The 18136-nt window shown below is 44.7% G+C and overlaps 1 protein-coding gene across 2 annotated transcripts in view; it reads right to left on the reverse strand.

Annotated features, from left to right (window-relative positions):
- The window catches only part of pgghg (protein-glucosylgalactosylhydroxylysine glucosidase), a 32904-nt gene extending 15262 nt beyond the window's left edge, over window positions 1-17642 (reverse strand). The window contains exons 1-10 of one of the 2 annotated variants that reach the window (XM_080761622.1): window positions 17332-17642; window positions 17179-17227; window positions 15124-15449; window positions 12142-12382; window positions 9405-9663; window positions 8324-8500; window positions 5758-5877; window positions 4676-4807; window positions 2553-2664; window positions 828-900 (exon numbers count right to left, since the gene is read on the reverse strand). In XM_080761622.1, the coding sequence (XP_080617748.1) occupies window positions 828-900; window positions 2553-2664; window positions 4676-4807; window positions 5758-5877; window positions 8324-8500; window positions 9405-9663; window positions 12142-12382; window positions 15124-15449; window positions 17179-17225 (1487 nt within the window). In that variant the 5' untranslated portion in view covers window positions 17226-17227; window positions 17332-17642. Of the gene's footprint in view, window positions 1-827; window positions 901-2552; window positions 2665-4675; window positions 4808-5757; window positions 5878-8323; window positions 8501-9404; window positions 9664-12141; window positions 12383-15123; window positions 15519-17178; window positions 17228-17331 lie in introns of both variants that reach the window. The other variant, XM_080761623.1, reaches the window with a different exon arrangement.
- Window positions 17643-18136: the final 494 nt, after the last annotated feature.

The raw sequence follows: 18136 nt of genomic DNA on the forward strand, positions 1-18136 counted from the left end.
CATAGTCTCTTCACTTAGTTTTAGTTACATTTTAGTCACCCGGAATGTTTTAGTGGTAGTCTAGTTGACTAAAATGTATTTTGGCGGGCCTTGATGCCTTGATGCTTGATAACCTTTGATAGAATCACTTCTGTCGTGAACGTAGCTCCATTTCACGTCCGCCTTGAACATAGCGCCGTCGTTTCTCATAATGTCGAGACATATCATTCCGTCAACGCCACCCAAAACAAAGAACGGAGAACAGAGTCACCCGGAGGCTGCCGTGATTCTCCATAGGCGTTGCATTGTGACTCCATTACCCATGATTCTCCATAGGTTGCACTGTGACTCCATTACCCATGCTTCTCCATAGGCGTTGCATTGTGTCTCCATAGGCTTTGCATTGTGACTCCATTGCCCATGATTCTCCATAGGCGTTGTATTGTGACTCCATTACCCATGATTCTCCATAGGCGTTGCATTGTGTCTCCATTGCCCATGATTCTCCATAGGCGTTGCATTGTGAATCCATTACCCGTGATTCTCCATAGGTGTTGCATTGTGACTCCATTACCCAGAAGCCCTGAGAAGCGAGGGTCAGTTATTTATTTGTGTTCTCCCCGGGCCACATGATTTAAACGTGTGACGTATCGCACAGTGTCCATACTTTGTATGTCTTAAAAGTTACCAATATCGTCCGATAAAACAAATGAAACATATAGGTGGGGTTCGGCAGGGAGAGGTCTTTATCAACTAGGTTGGGCAAGTCGGGTTTGGGAGTCAATGTGTTTAATATGTATGTATAGGATGTGTTAATGCATACTCCTATAGCAGTACTACCAGCCTACCTGAGCTTGGCTACTGCGTTGGTGTACACAGAGTCGTTGACGTTGTAGTAATACTCATCGGGTGGCATGACACCTGCATGGGGAGATACATACATGTTGTATAAAGGCATGACACCTGCATGGAGATACATACATACATACATGTTGTATAAATGCATGACACCTGCATGGAGATACATACATACATACATACATGTTTAAATGCATGACACCTGCATGGAGATACTGTACATGCAGTACTGTCTATAAAACTGGAATACACGACACCTGAGTGGAGATAAGATACTATACTATAACACTATACCGACACCTGAATGGAGACACCGTATATTTCCAGATAGTAGCCCTGCCTCAAATAGCCGCCTGGTTCCTTTTAAACGCCCGGGGGTCTGACTCCATTTTGCGCATTACTTTTACTGCACTACAATTATTTGAAAACTTTAGTTATTGGTTACTTAGATTTGGATTATTATTATTATTATTACAAAACATATTAAACACATCAGGCCTATATGCAATTTGGCTATTTGAAAACCATGAAACTCCTAAAGACAATGATGTATTGTAGGCCTATTACAAATGTCACATTTCTTTAATATGCAAATGAGGCATTGTAGAGGAAAATATGCAACAATTGTCTTTGAAAATGTTACTACTGTGGGGATTATCCTATATTAATTTACTTATATATTGATCCTATGAACAATTAAATATATGTATAGTTTTGCCCACTCAATTTATAATTAACGTTCCAATTTTGGAGCTCTGGCTCATGGACTATAAGAAAATAACCAAAAAGAACTGAAGCGGTTCCCATTGGGAACCAACCGGTGGAAAAGGGGTCAATGCAATGCATTGTGAGCTTGTAGATCGGCCATTTTCTAATGTTTTTATACATTTTGGTACTTTAATTCTTTCTCTCCCAGGTCCGTATATATATACGTACGTCGACGCGGTGTCATATACCAAGTCCGTATATATACACGTATCCCAACGTGGACTCCGTCTATATAACGGTTGATGCCTTTAACATTGGTCCGGTTCCCATAGCAACGCCCCACCGTTCCAACTATGGGAAAGCATATATATGTTCAGTCGAGAGCAGTTGGAGAGGTGGATTTTCAAACTCTGGTTCTGAAATCGCTGTCCTTGGTGGATTATTCTGCCGTCCACATTTGGGATTTAATTTGTGCCTTTTCCCTGTGATGCTGGCTCCATGTTAAAGCTTCTGACGAGAGGTGAGGGGCTGTGTTAAAACTGTTTTTTTCTCCCCTGCGCCTTTGTATGGGGGGGGAGGGGTTGGCTAGAGTTTAGTGTAGAGAGTTAGAGTGTAGAGAAGTGCTGGCACCCGGAGCTGTGGTCAATGCTACAATTAGCGCGCAATAAAGGAGTTAAGTACATTCTGATGCCAATACTTTTGTACATTTTGAGTTCTGAACTTTAACTTGTAACGGAGTAGTTATAGTTCTAGTTGCAGCATTGATACTTTTAATTGTAAAAAAAACCTTTACTTAAATGTGAGTGCTTTTCCCACCACTGCTCGGTACCTAGAATTACGTAACGTTGTAGCTTAACGCTGATGATTGATTGGTCGGTACCTAGAATGAGGTGACGTTGTAGCTAAACGCTGATCATTGATTGGTCGGTATCGGGGATGAGGTGACGTTGCTATTGGTCGGTACCTATACTGTAGGATGGATGAGGCACTGTGATTGGTCAGTATACCTAGGATGTGGTAATGTTGGTCGTCAGGGTTCCAGGTCGCCTTGGAAACCCAGAAGTCTGCCACGCCCCAGATGACCTCACTGCCCCGTCGATCCGTGAACATGGTCAGATCCTGAGTGACCGCGCACGCACGCGCACACACACACACACACACACACACACACACACACACACACACACACACACACACACACACACACACACACACACACACACACACACACACACACACACACACACACACACACACACACACACACACACACACAGTAATCATTTCTACTTGCAGAAATGCCTTTATCTCTCGGCTTCCGTGTTTCCTTGTTGGTGAGACACACGCCTATATCATTTAGCTGGGGTCCCCCTGGAACTCCCTCGAGGACCCCTGGGGGTCCCCGGACCTCACTTTGGGAACCACTGCTATAGGGAACGGATGGTCTCAATGACAACAACGTTATTTATTTATTTAAACGGTCGAGGGATCCGATCGTACTGGAGATAAATATGCTGTGAATATACTTGAAAGTTCAGGAAAAAACGAGAGATCGCTGCAGGGCAGGGGTTGAATTATTTACTCATGGCAGTGAATTAGTTACGTCATCTACGACATACACACGATTTGATTAAAGATTATTTAAAAATATTAGTTTACCTTTTCTTTTTAATACCTCCGTTAGCTTCCGCCGCTAGCCTCCATAGGCCTCCCATTGTAGCATACATGCTAATCCGCGGTACACGTGCACGCGCACAGGGTCATAGAGCATTGCAGTCCCGCCCCCCCTATCAGGGCCCAGGAAATGATTCCCCGTTCATTTTCCTCATAGACATTTCAAAAAGTATTTATTTAAAGACCTTTTAAGCCTCGAACAAAGCCAACTCTTGTCGTGACAACAAACAAACATTTTCGGGCCGAAACAAATAATTAGAAAGAAGAAGAAAACGGCAGGTTACAACACTGTTTTTGTTGTTTTTTTTCTTTGTAATTATTTGTTTGGCTTTGTACGACGCTTATAGAGCGTCTCAGTCCCACCCCCGAGAGACCCGGAAAAGAAATCCCCGTTCATTTTCCTCATAGACTTTTCAGAAAATATATTTATTTAAAGACGTTTACGCCGTGGACAAAGCCAACTCTTGTCGTGACAAATCATGACAATAAACACAACGTTTTGGGCCAAACAAAGAATTAGAAAGTAGAAAAACGCTTTTTTGTTGTTTTTCTTCTTTGTAATTATTTGTTTGGTCCAAAATATTGTGTTTGTTGTCACAACTCGAGTTGGCTTTGTACGACGCTTATAAGGTCTTTAAATAAATACGTTTTGAAATGTCTATGGGGAAAATGCATTGGGTATTATTTCCTGGGCCTGGTGTCCTCATGAAAGGGGGCGGGACTGGCGTCGTCAGGAAAGGGGGCGGGACTGCGACGCTCTATTAGGTATTGGCATAAATGCCATGTTTAGAGCCTATTAAAACATTTATCCGAGCCGCGCTGACCATGATGCCGCTCCCGGGGGCCTCGTCCGTCCCCTAGGGGCCCCTCACTACACTGCATCACTTCCGGCTCGGGCGGAAGTGTCCCTTCTGCTCTGCTCATTTCGCGGATTTCTACGGCACAAGCGCCACGACCTCGCCTAGAGGGCTGGGCAGGAATGTGTTAATAAACGTACTCGGATCAGGTACAAGTCATGTCGGAAAGTATTAATATTCTCATCATCATCGTCAGCCATACATCCATCTTCAACCGCTTATCTGTAGTCGGGTCGCGGCGTTAGCAGTTCCGGCCGAGATTTCAAGACCTCCCTCTCCAGGGCAACATTAGTAACTTCCTCCTGGGGGATCCCGAGGCGATCCAAGGCCAGTTTGGAGATATAATCCCTCCATCTGATCCTTGATCTGTCCCCCCGGGGGTCTCCTCCCAGTGGGGCGTGCATGCATCGAGGACCTCCCTAGGGAGACGCTCGAGACAAGGCATCCTTAACCAGATACCCAAACCACCTAAGCTGGCTCCTTTCGAAATCAAGAAGCAGCCAGGGTCAGCTCTGAGTCTCTCTCGAGTGACTGAACTTCTCACCCTATATCTCGAAGGGAGAGGGGAGTAGTAGTAGTAGTAGTAGAGATAGACGTACTCGGGTCAGGTACAGGTAATGCTGGAAGGCCAGTGCCACGTCTCCGTTGATGTGAACTTCCTGTTGCCCATATATGTCCTCAGGACACACCTCTCTTCCTGACACAGCGCTCTCCCACGGAAACTTCAGTCCCTGCGTACGCAGACACACACACACACACACGCATGCACGCACACGCACGAACACACACACACACACACACACTTAAACAAGGCGATTCAATGTGCAAAGCATCAAGCAAAGGAAACACAATTCTAAAATGACATTAGGATGCATAAAACTAAAATAAGTAAAAAAAGATAAATATATATAGAAAGAAAAATATCTCAAAGGCAATAAAGGCATCAGGGGAACAGATATAGGAAGAAGGCATCCTGTTTGCCGAGACAAGTTGCGCTGCACTTTTTTCAAGGGAAACAGCGCCCTCCCATGGACACCTCAGTCCCTGCACACACACTAAATCAGTACATATGCATAGGTGGGTCAGTAATGGGTCAGCTGTATGGACCCTCACAGTTGAGTCAGACAGTCAGTACTGCTGTCTGGGGCTGAGACATGGACCCTCACAGTGGAGTCAGTACTGCTCTATGGGGCCGAGACATGGACCCTCACAGTGGAGTCAGTACTGCTGTATGGGGCCGAGACATGGACCCTCACAGTGGAGTCAGTACTGCTGTATGGGGCCGAGACATGGACCCTCACAGTGGAGTCAGTACTGCTGTATGGGGCCGAGACATGGACCCTCACAGTGGAGTCAGTACTGCTGTATGGGGCCGAGACATGGACCCTCATAGTGGAGTCAGTACTGCTGTATGGGGCCGAGACATGGACCCTCACAGTGGAGTCAGTAATGCTGTATGTGGACCCTCACAGTGGAGTCAGTTCTGCTGTATGGACCCTCACAGTGGAGTCAGTACTGCTGTATGGACCCTAACAGAGTGTGTACTGCTGCACTCAGGATTACAGCTTTATATTGTAATATAAAAATAATTGTCATGTTTACCAGGTGTAAACATGACATTGATTACAAAAATCGTGGGATAAAAATGTAAAACAAATATAGAAACAACGAACACTGGTACCTTGTGCCCCTGCTTCTGGGCGTTGTCCCGCGCTCCGTCAATAGTGCTCACCCTGTAGTCCAGCACGGCCTGCGCCAGCCGCGGGTAGAAGAGGGCGACGCCAGGGTACATCCAGATGTCCTGAAACACAGCCATCATAGTGAACTACACCAGGGTACATCCATTATGTCCTGAAACACAGCCATCATAGTGAACTACACCAGGGTACATTCAGATGTCCTGAAACACAGCCATCATAGTGAACTACACCAGGGTACATCCAGATGTCCTGAAACACAGCCATCATAGTGAACTACACCAGGGTACATCCATTATGTCCTGAAACACAGCTATCATAGTGAACTACACCAGGGTACATCCATGTGTCCTGAAACACAGCCATCATATAGTGAACTACATCAGGGTACATCCATGTGTCCTGAAACACAGCCATCATAGTGAACTACACCAGGGTACACATCCATATGTCCTGAAACACAGCTTCGGGGTTTCCTGCACAATGTTGTTGGCATGGCGCTGCGCCATGCTTGAAATAAATCGCGCCATGCCAAGCTTAAAAAAAAAAAAAAAAAAAAAAACGTTTTTTTTTTTTTTTGAGGGGGCTAGTGAATCATGGTGTGTGTGTGATATGAAATGTCCAGTACCTCCCCTGTGCCTCCCCAAGTGCCACCCCAGTGTCTGCCCATGCAGTGCCCCCCAGTGTCCCCCTGAGTGCCTCCCCAGTGCCTGCAGTGCCTCCCCAGTGCCTCCATAGTGTCCCCTCAGTGCCTCCCCAGTGTCTTCCCAGTGCCTCCCCAGTGTCCCCTCAGTGCCTCCCCAGTGCCTCCCCACAGTGTCTCCCTGAGTGCCTCCCCAGTTTTCCCCTGAGTGCCTCCCCAGTGTCTCCCCAGTGTCTCTCCAGTGCTTCCCTAGTGTCTCCCTAGTGTCTCCCCAGTGTCTCCCCAGTGCCTCCCCAGTGCCTCCCCAGTTTTCCCCTGAGTGCCTCCCCAGTGTCTCTCCAGTGCCTCCCCAGTTTTCCCCTGAGTGCATCCCCAGTGTCTCCCCAGTGTCTCTCCGCGCCAGAAGCCCCCCCCCCCCGCGCGCCCAGCACCATGCCAAAGCTTTTTCCTGCAGGAAACACTGAGCTATCATAGTGAACTACACCAGGGTACACATCCATATGTCCTGAAACACAGCTATCATAGTGAACTACACATCCATATGTCCTGAAACACAGCTATCATAGTGAACTACACAAGGGTACATCCATTATGTCCTGAAACACAGCCATCATATAGTGAACTACACCAGGGTACATCCATTATGTCCTGAAACACAGCCATCAGAGTGAACTACACCAGGGTACATCCATGTGTCCTGAAACACAGCCATCATAGTGAACTACACCAGGGTACATCCAGATGTCCTGAAACACAGCCATCATAGTGAACTACACCAGGGTACATCCATTATGTCCTGAAACACAGCTATCATAGTGAACTACACCAGGGTACATCCATGTGTCCTGAAACACAGCCATCATATAGTGAACTACATCAGGGTACATCCATTATGTCCTGAAACACAGCCATCAGAGTGAACTACACCAGGGTACATCCATTATGTCCTGAAACACAGCCATCATAGTGAACTACACCAGGGTACATCCTGAAACACAGCCATCACAGTGAACTACGGCAGCCGGCAGTGTTCAAGGTTCAAGGTTCATCTTGTGTACAGGTACGTAAGAGTTAAACATATTGTTAGCTTGGCTTCCTTCAGACAATGCAAACAGCACATCATTCAAACAAACACAGCACACAAAAGGGATAGAGTATCAAAGAGACAAAGAGAGTATCATATGTGCATGTTTTCCCTGTAGTAGCAGAGTTAGGTAGACTTTCTGTCAACAGCTTCACACACACAGTATAAGGTTATGTTCCATATACAACAAGATTTTAGTTTAAAAAGGAAAACTTTTTTTTCCAACCAAGGTCCATGTTTTAGGTTGTTATTAGAGAAAGTATAGTCCTACTAGACCCCAAGAAATTATATTTGACCACAAAAGATCACGGGATCTACTGAATGTGTCAAACTGACATATTGAGCCTATGACACACAGTGTGGCTTCCCCCCAGTACCTTCACATTCAGTAGATCCTGTGCTCTTTTGTGGCCAGGTGTAATTTATTGGGGTCTAGTAGGTCTATAGTAAATAACACACAAAAGAATCGCCATATTCTTTTGTAAATAAAGACGTATTTAGCCCCATGTTCGAATTCCCCATGTCAAAAACAGCAAAAATCGCTAAAACAAAGAAAGCAAATGAAAATAACAACCTAAAACATGAACCTTGGTTGCGTTTTCCTGTGCCCGATTTCGCTCTGGTTCTTATCAGTTCGTTCATGTATCTGACGGTTCGGGGGAAAGAATTAAGCTTTTTTTGCAGTCTGTTTCCAGTGGCTTTGAGACTGCCAACATCCATACGTCCATATGTCCTGGAACGGGAGTTATGTATGTAATGTTGGAAGATACAACTGAACAAACACTCTACAGCAATATACAGACAGACAGACAGACAGACAGACCTGGTCCCAGAAGACGTGTCCCCAGTAGTCCTGTCCGTCTCCCCCGTTGGACAGCCCGCCAGGACTGACCCCCCCGAACGACCCCGCGGACTCGTGCAGCGACGGGAACGCGCTCAGCAGGTAGAACATGCAGCCAATCAGAGCGCGGTTCAAGGTAGGCGAGCCCGTCACCTCCACCTAGACGGACGGACAGAGAGACAGACAGACAGCACACCAAACAGTTGGTGTCCAAATGCAGAAGTGCAAACCGAGCGCTCAATGTTAAACCCCAGCGGTGCGTGGTTTCCTCGTGATAAATGCGAATGATGATGATTTTAGAAAAATCTTGAAAATGTGAAGCAAATCTTTGAATATTTATTCTTTCAGAGCAAACGTTTTTAACTCATATCTTTGCTTCTGGGAGGTCCCTGGAACAACATATTTTCAGATGGGGCTCGGCAGCCAATTACATAATAATTGTTGGTGTCCTTGACATGAAATAGTTTGAAAACCACTGATATAGAAACATAGTTTTTTTCATAAAACTGTCATGATTTAGAACTCTGGACGGGAAGCCCTTTTGGGGTTTTAAGCATTATGTTATTGCGAACGCAGTGATTGCGAAAGCAGTGAGCACTTGCTATGAGACCTAGCTGATCATGTCTGTGTGTCTGTCTGTCTGTCTGTCCCGCTTTTGTGCCCATATATGGAGCTGAGTGATTACGTCACCATGACTCTGCCATAACCATATAAGGAGTCCCCAAAGCAACTATACGTCCAAAACCCAAATATGTACGAGCTGCGTTCGCTTCCCGCGTTTGCGCGTCTTACTGGTACTTTAGCTATGTTATGCTTTAGCAGATCTACAAGCTCCACGTAGTATTTTTGGAAAATCACGAAACTGTGGCGGAAATCTTTGAATATATATTCTTTTAGAGAAAACTCAAATCTTTTCTTCTGGGGGGGGGGGGGGGGGAACAACAACAACAACATACTTTCAGACATTCTAAAAAAAATGTCATGTTTTAGAAGATATTTAATTGTCCTCGGGTCTAAATGGGACAACACAGTTTCACCACCACCACCACTCGCTCATTCATACCTGGCTTTCCACCCACACCTCGCTCCAGGCGTGCTGGTGGGAGGGCCTGAGGCTCCCGGCGGCCATCAGCTCCAGGGCCTGGTCGTAGCTGGCCTGCGCGGCCTCGGGGCCGTCGCCCACCGCCAGGACGAAGCCCCAGCGGGACTGGCTCTGGTCGGGCAGCAACGCCACGCTGTCCGGGAGCGGCGTCCAGATGAGATGCGCCGAGCCCTGCGGGCCCCCCTCCACCTCGGGCGTGTTGATCTTCCCGTGGATGTGTCTGTGGTGGTGGAAGCAAGGTTATTAGTGTACTTTACTTAACCCATTCTGACCCGAGATCAGATTCATACGAGGTTTCCACTGGACACACACTGGTCTGATTAACCCATTCTGACCCGAGATCAGATAAAAAAAGTCAGTCGCTCTTCGATTTTTCAAAAATAGCAGACCTACAAGCTCGTAGCGCGCCACTCGGTGGCAAACAATTACAAACAATATATATATATATATATAAACCATGAAAAGTTTAATCATACACTTCAATGCAGCCAAATAAGAGCATTAAAGATGGAGTGCCGTGATTTTTGTATTTGTTCCAGTTTTTCATGCGTTTATGAGGTGACAGTACTTCATTAGACCCCTTGGTGTGGTTGTTATGTCATGTGTTTATGAGGTGACAGTACTTCATTAGAGCTCTTGGTGTGGTTGTTATGTCATGTGTTTATGAGGTGACAGTACTTCATTAGAGGCCTTGGTGTGGTGGTTATGTCATGTGTTTATGAGGTGACAGTACTTCATTAGACCCCTTGGTGTGGTTGTTATGTCATGTGTTTATGAGGTGACAGTACTTCATTAGAGCTCTTGGTGTGGTTGTTATGTCATGTGTTTATGAGGTGACAGTACTTCATTAGACCCCTTGGTGTGGTTGTTATGTCATGTGTTTAAGAGGTGACAGTACTTCATTAGACCCCTTGGTGTGGTTGTTACTTGCGCAAGCAGAGCGTGAAAGTAATGTTATCAGTCAGGTGATACGATGCGTATGTCTGGGGCCAGCATATGCTATGACGTCATATGCTGGCACGAAGCTGACCGTGCAGGTATGTTTTCCGTCATGCTACGAAGCTATTATGTCCCATGACGTGAAGAAGATATATGTACCGATGTCCCTTAGAATTCATATGATATGACGCCATACGGACATACAGAAGCAGACCGTGCAGGTATGTTTTCCGCGGATGTCCCATGAGATTATGTACCAAAGCCAGGGTATAATTGGTTTACGATGGTGACGTAATGATGATATGTTTCAGTGCCAGGGACATACGCATCAAACCACCCGAGTAACCACATTATACCACTAATCACTCAGAAATTACATATACTGTACATACATATAGACATATACACATATATAGACATATGAGCATATGACGTTATCGATGGTGACGTAACGATGACATGTGATTTCAGTGTCGCGTGGACTAAAGGTAATGCCCCTATGTATACATGTATGTAATCTGACACCACTGCCATAACAGGCATAAGTACTTCAAAATACTACTTTTTCTCCTCCAAAAGCAAGGTACGTAGCAAATAGCTAAACCTAATAATTCAACATTGCAAACGTTCTTTCACAGAGAGGCTGAGATTTGAAAGTTTGTAGCGGTCTACAGTACTTGCACGCTCTGCTTGCACACTAGTAGGCCACCTACTTGTGTGCAACAAGCAGGTAGGCACTCGACAGAGTGCAGTTCTAGTTATGTCATGTGTTTAAGAGGTGACAGTACTTCATTAGACCCCTTGGTGTGGTTGTTATGTGCAATGACGTCTTCCCTTTGTATTTATGGTTTCTTCCTGGAGGCCGAAACTTTGACAATCAAACGTGCCAATGACATAAATAGTGAAATTGGGACATCACAATACCCCCCCCCCCCCCCCCCAACACAAGTTTCCACTCGGCCATAACGTTCATAATTCAAGGTTCAAGGTTTTATGTTATTGTTTTGTTACATGTCGTACTGTACAGGTAGGCTACATAAGAGTAAAAGTAATCGTTTGGCTTCCTTCAGACAAAGCAGCAGCATAGATAATAAACAGCAAACAAAGAACAAAGAATAAAATAGAGTATCATACGGTATGTACCCATATTTTCCCTGTAGTAGCAATTAAAGTTAAGTGAACTTTGTGTGAACAACTTCACAGGAGGCTATTCCATTTAAAGAAGTCGGAGTAGAAGGCTTGCTTACCTTCATTTGTAGTTGTTACGTCCCCACCAAAGAGGTCCAGGTGTTATTTTGTGCATGATTGGCTATTTCCCCTACCATAAGCCCTCAATGGGGGTTGGGTTTTTGTGCTAATTCACTTATTTCCACCGAAATAAGTAGTAAAGCGTGCCGCTTGGGATACTATTTAAATTATGAAGAGAGGATATATACAAAACAATGGATTTTTCTGCAATGGAAATAAGTAAATTAGCACTAAAACCCAATGCCCCATTCAATTAAATTCATTGAGGGCTTAAGCCAAGGTCTCCACACACCGGGCGCGAATCGGATGTGAATTCAGATTTTTTGCAGTGTTTCTCCTTTATGGTAGGGGAAATAGCCAATAATGCGCTTTTGCACAAAATAACACCTGGACCTCTTTGGTGGGGACGTGACAACTACAAATAAAGGTTAAGAAAGCCTTCTAGTCTGAAATTCTCCTTTAAACAACACGTTCAGTTTAGAAACACCAACCGCTCCTCAGCCTTAATTACCTTCCTCCTCTGTAGTCTGCGGCCTTGTGGAAGCGGATGTCTCTGGTCTGAGGGTTGAAGGAACCGACCAGGTTGACGGTGACAGGGGCGGCAGCACCCTCCGGTGGCGAGGCGGCGTCAGCGTGGCGCACCAGCAGCAGCTCCATCACCAGCAGGTGTGAGTAGTGGCGGTGGGCGTAGAAGGACTGCGTGGCGGTGGCCCCGCCCCCGGCGGCCAGGCGCAGAGTGTGGGTGAAGATACCTGCGCGTTGGGAACGACCAGGGACGTGCACACATGTATACAATTTAGGACAGGGGTGGGCAACTGGCGGACCGGGTGCCACATGCGGCCCCCGCCTTCACTTAATGTGGCCCTCAGGTTAATGTCAGAATACTGATATAATATTGGTTTCAGCTGTTTACAATTCCACAACATGCAAACATGACCCGCTTTAACTACTTCAGTCTAAATTAGTAGCTCATTGCTCAACACAATTTTGAGCTTGTAGATCGGCTATTTTTGCTACGACAGTACTATGGCCCTAGGGAATGAGTGTGGAAATATAGTGGCCCTCTCCATCGTCAAAGTTGCCCACCCCTGATTTAGGCATTTAGCAGACGCTCTTAATCCAGAGCGATTTACATTAGGCAAGAACAAAAAAAAACATGCCAATACATCACATACATGAAAAGTAGTATTCATGAAACATGCATAAGCTAAGAACGTAATAGTGGAATATCTATATAATGAAAGTTAAACTATACATATAAACTATAAATATATACTATACTATACTATACTATACTATACAATACTATACTATACTATACTATACTATACTATACTAAAAAGTGCTATGACTACATACAATGCAATTCTAGTGCTGTCTACAGCACATGCTATAAGTCTGTATAAAATGCTATATTGGCCGGTAGTCGAGTCTGGCAGTGTGCTGCGGTTTCGACTCCCGATCCCGACGGCCTTTACTGCATGTCACTCCCCCATCTCTCTCCCACATTTCCTGTCAGCATACTGTCTGGCTCTCTATAAAAATATAACATAAAGGCATTAAAATGCTATATAAGGGGGCACGGTGGCACAGTTGGTAGTGCTGTCGCCTCACAGCTAGAAGGTCCTGGGTTCAATTCCCGCTGGGGACGCTGTGGGCACTGGCGGCGTGTTCCCTCCTCCGCGTCATCAGTGCCCATACCCGAGGCGGGGGTTGGCGATAGGGCCTTTCTGTGTGGAGTTTGCATGTTCTCCCCGTGTCTCCTAGGGTAGATACCCTCACAAAAACATGCCGTAATCCTGGTCTCTAAAACTACCTCCCCCTGGCCAGCCGGGGCGCCTGATGGAGGGGAAAAGAACTGGTCGGAATAACGTGTCCCTTCCACGCGCTACGTCCGGCCGGGGAAATTCCCCTCTGTCAGGTGAAAAGAAGCAGCTTGGACTCCTCATGCATAGAAGGAGGCATGAGGTCAGTCCCCCCAGGTTGGCAGAGGAAGTGTAGCGCCCAGGATTACATTAGATAATTGGCACTGGGTGAAAAGAAAACTGGGTTACAAAATTGTGGGATAAAAAAATATATAAAAAAAAAAAAAAGCTATATAAATCTACAAAAGTGCTATCTAAGGGGCTAGGGTAAGTGCTACGGGCCATGATGGAGTCTGAACAGGTGGGTTTTCAGACTACGGCAGAAGATTTGGAGTGAGGCTGCAGTTCTGATTGTAATGGGAAGTGCATTCCATAGTTTTGGTCCCGGCGTTTTTAGTGAGGGTACTTGCAGCTTCCCTGCGTTGGCTGACCCATAGACATCAAAGGAGGCTTCAGCCCCTGCCCTTATACCCGTCTTTAAAACAACTGCCCTCTCCAGACCACAAATGCAGCATTTACTATTGTGAAAGAAATGCAAATGCCACTCATCTCCTTTTCATGCCATGCCGGAAGGCAGTATTCAGGATAATAGCTTTTTTCCCCTGAAGTCTCCTGAACTTGAACGCAGCATTTTTCATTGAACTAATTTGTTTCGAAATCCATGTCATTACACCGCATCTCCACTAGCTAAAGAGTGCTGGGTTTGTGCCCTGAAAATAGCTGATCTACAAGCTCTCAACACGTTGCAGTGCGGCACGTGGTGAGCTTGTAGATCTGCTATTTCTACATAATAAAATCCCATAGATGAGAAAGCCTGATTGTTCAAGAATGGGTCTTTATGGAGATAGAAAAGGGAAGCAAAAAGAAAACACAAATAATAAGAAAAAGTTCAATTTCATATGATACCCAGCAGCACGGGTAGACAGCACTATAATTGCATTGTATGTAGTCATAGCACGTCATAGTACATATGTATAGCATAGTATAGTATATTGTATAGTTTCATTATATAGATATCCCACTGTTACGTTCTTAGCTTATGCACGTTTCATGATAAATGCTTTTTATTAGAGATGTCCCAAATACTGTATCGGGAAAAATATCGGATCGGCCCTTATTTGTCATATTGGGTCATATCGGTATCTGCGAATATGCCAGTCTAACCACAGATCCGACACAGGGGTAAGGGGTGGACTCTATGGCAGATAAATAAAACGTTGGGACGTGTGGGGGGTTTGCTTTGGAGTTGCCCAAACTGCAAGTGCACATTTGAGTGAGCCTGCTATAAACACAACACGAGATATAGCTGAGATCACGACACTGGCCTGATAAATGCCTAAATTGTAAATTGTAATTGCATCTTTGATATATATTCTTTCAACTTTTTTTTTTAACTCAAATCTTTGCTTCTGGGGAGGGGGTCCCTGGAACAACATATTTTCAGATGTGGGTCTGCGACCAAATTCATATAATTCTGGGGGGTCCCTGACATGAAATAGTTTGAAAACCACCGATATAGAAAAAAAACAGAAATCCAGAAAGTCTGTCACAATTTAGAAGACATTTGTAGAATCTGCTCTCAGGTCTAAAATGGGTTAAGTAATTAACACGAGAGTATAACTACCTACCTGTGCGCATGTCCAGGCTGTAGGCGTGCTCGGCGTGCTCCTCGGCCTCCATGGTGACGGCGAGCGGGCAGGGCACGTCCGCGCGGTGGCAGTCGCCCCCCTGGCCGTTGTAGAGCCACCCCGCGTGCATGATGGGGTGGTACACGCGCCAGCCCAGCCGCCCGTTGGCCAGCGGCGGCAGGAAGCGCGGGTCGGGGGGCAGCGCGTCCGAGGTGAAGACGTAGGGGTCCTCCTTTGCCTCTGTCGCCGCCTGGTTGGTGGTGGTGGTCTCCTCCATGATGGGGGGAGGAGGAGGAGGAGGAGGAGTAGGGGGGAGGCGGTGTCCACTTGAGAGATGATGACAGGTGTGTAAAGAGATGAGATTTGATCTGCAGACAGAGGTTTATAGGGCCGGGCTGTGCAAAGAAAACAAAACAAACAAAAATATTGACTCGTTTTTTCATGCCACAATTTTCTAATCGAATCGTGAAGTTCGAATCATGATTTGTTTATTTATTTTCAGATTTATTGGACCTTTTATCTGGCTGCATTGAAGTGCATAATTTAACTTTCCATGGTTTATATTGTTTATAATCGTTTTAAAATGTTCTAGTATAGAAAAAGCTAAGTAAAGTAACGCAAAGCTAAATCACAATATACTTTACCCATTTAGACCTGAGACGATATTCTACAGAATGTCTTCCAAATCATGACAGTTTTCTGAAAAAAACTATGTTTCTGTATCAGTGCATCAAATTATATGTAATTGACCGCTGACCCCCATCTGAAAATATGTAGTTCCAGGGACCCCCATGAAGCTTCAATTTGTACACTGTGTACTTTGATTAAAACAGCCCCTAGTGGTTGGAAGAAGTACTTACATTTTCTCCATAATATTTATCATCAACACTGAAACACTCTGGTTAAAGTCCAGAATTATAACTTTACACTTGTAAAGAAATTGAAAGAATATATATATCGAAAGATTTGCGCCACATTTTCAAGATATTTCCAAAATAGCAGACCTACAAGCTCATAGTGCGGCACTCGGTGCCGCACTATGAGCTTGTAGATCTGCTATTTTTCAATAGCTAAAGTATAACATCATAATAATAATCTACAAAGTAGGCCTAACTAAAGTTTTCAAATAATAGTGGAGTTTAAGTTAAAAAAAAAAGAAATTGCCTCTGAGATGTAGTGGAGTAGAAGTATAATGTTAACTTTGAAGAAAAAAAAACACCTAAAAAATGGTGTAAATAGCTATAAAATGTAGTAAATATACTTATACTGTATTACCTATATGAGTACATTTAGCTTAGTTAGATCGGCATTTTTTTTTGCTACGACAGTAATATGCAACGTACGTGGCCCATCTGGAGTGAGTGTGGAAATATAGTGGCTCTCTAAATCAAACCCCTTTTCTTTTCTTTTTCCATTTTTTTTAATAATTTGGGGACCCCCCCCAAAATAATTTGAAAATGAAAATATTATATACAGTACAGTACAGTACAGTACAGTAGTAGTACAGTACCACTCACTTCAGAGTGTCTGATTTTTGAGTGGTGCAACCATTCCAAGGAACAGCAATGTCCGTGTCCGCCTATCTATGTGACGTTAACACACCCATGCACCTATGTGACTGTGAGCACCAGTATATGACTATTAGTACCAGTAGGGGCGCTGTTGTTCCAGAAACAGAGAAAGACAGTGCAGCACTGTTGCCTGCTAATGAGAGAGAGAGAGAGAGAGAGAGAGAGAGAGAGAGAGAGAGAGAGAGGAGGGGGGGCAGCTACTTGCCCAAATGTGCTGACCTCATCACATTTGAGTTTTGTTTTTTTGCAAGGTTGATCCTGTATTTTCCATAGATTTCCTGTACTATAGTTTAGCCTAGACTGTGACACTGTGTAGTAGAGTCTACACATGAAAAAAGCATATAGTCTACACTGTAGACTATATGCTTTTTTTAAATTTATTATGATGATGACCATGCAGACTATGAAGTATATAACAAAGATTATAAAACAATTTACAATTATAATAAAAAAGGGGGGTGGTCCGCATATATCACACACTCACCACGACACAGAGATCTGCACAGCGAGCAGGCAGACGAAAACTCTCATCTCTGGAAAAAGCAAACAATCAGACAAATATATAAAACAAATGCACGGTACATTAATCAAACCATGAGATTATATGATGCACTTCGTTTTGAAACTTGTTTCGTACCGTAGGTGCAGCTGCTGAGCTCAGGCTCTCAAAAAAGAAAAGTCACAATCAGCTCTTCCTTGACCACAAAACGACCGAAAAATGCAGGAATCCAAATATTGCGATCAAATGAAACAATGAACCGTGTTGTCGAACTTGCTGTTGTTGTGAATTATACACCTCAGAATGACAGCCCATTTCTGTAGCTACGATCTGCTGCAGTTTAGTAGTTCAAAGTGTCTAAAAGCTTTTAAAAAGTCCCGAAAATACAGCTCTGAAGTCTCTCTCTCGCAGTCAGGACTCCTCCACACTGTCTGGTCCACTCTCTGAACGGGTCGCTTGCAAAAAGAACAGATCTACAAACTATCGACGCGACGCGGTGCGACGCGTCGATAGCTTGTAGATCTGCTCCCGTTATTGTTTCGTTTTTTTTCCTTTGCTCCAGCCTGAGGGAAGAGGCGTTACCGAACACCCGGCAACTGGATCTCACAACCGCGTGGAACGGATTCCTGAACACACTAGTTAATCATAGACCTACATAATACCGTACTCCAGTTTTTGGTGATAGGTTATCACCGCGGTGTAGTTTTTAAAGGGTTGGAAAACTACACCATTACGTCAGTCGCGGTGATGATCAGCTATCACCGCGGACACCTCTCTGTTTTTACTATCAGACAAGTCTTTTCTCTCTGGAGCTATCACCTAAAATGGTGATACCTATCAACAAAAACTGGAGTATGTATGACTCATACATACTCCAGTATGAGCCTTAAGTATTTACTATAGGTACTGATTTGATTTCTCTCACAATCTGGCAACATGACTA

Source organism: Protomyctophum bolini, assembly GCF_963924005.1.
Source record: "Protomyctophum bolini genome assembly, chromosome: 4".
Classification (NCBI taxonomy): Eukaryota; Metazoa; Chordata; class Actinopteri; order Myctophiformes; family Myctophidae; genus Protomyctophum; species Protomyctophum bolini.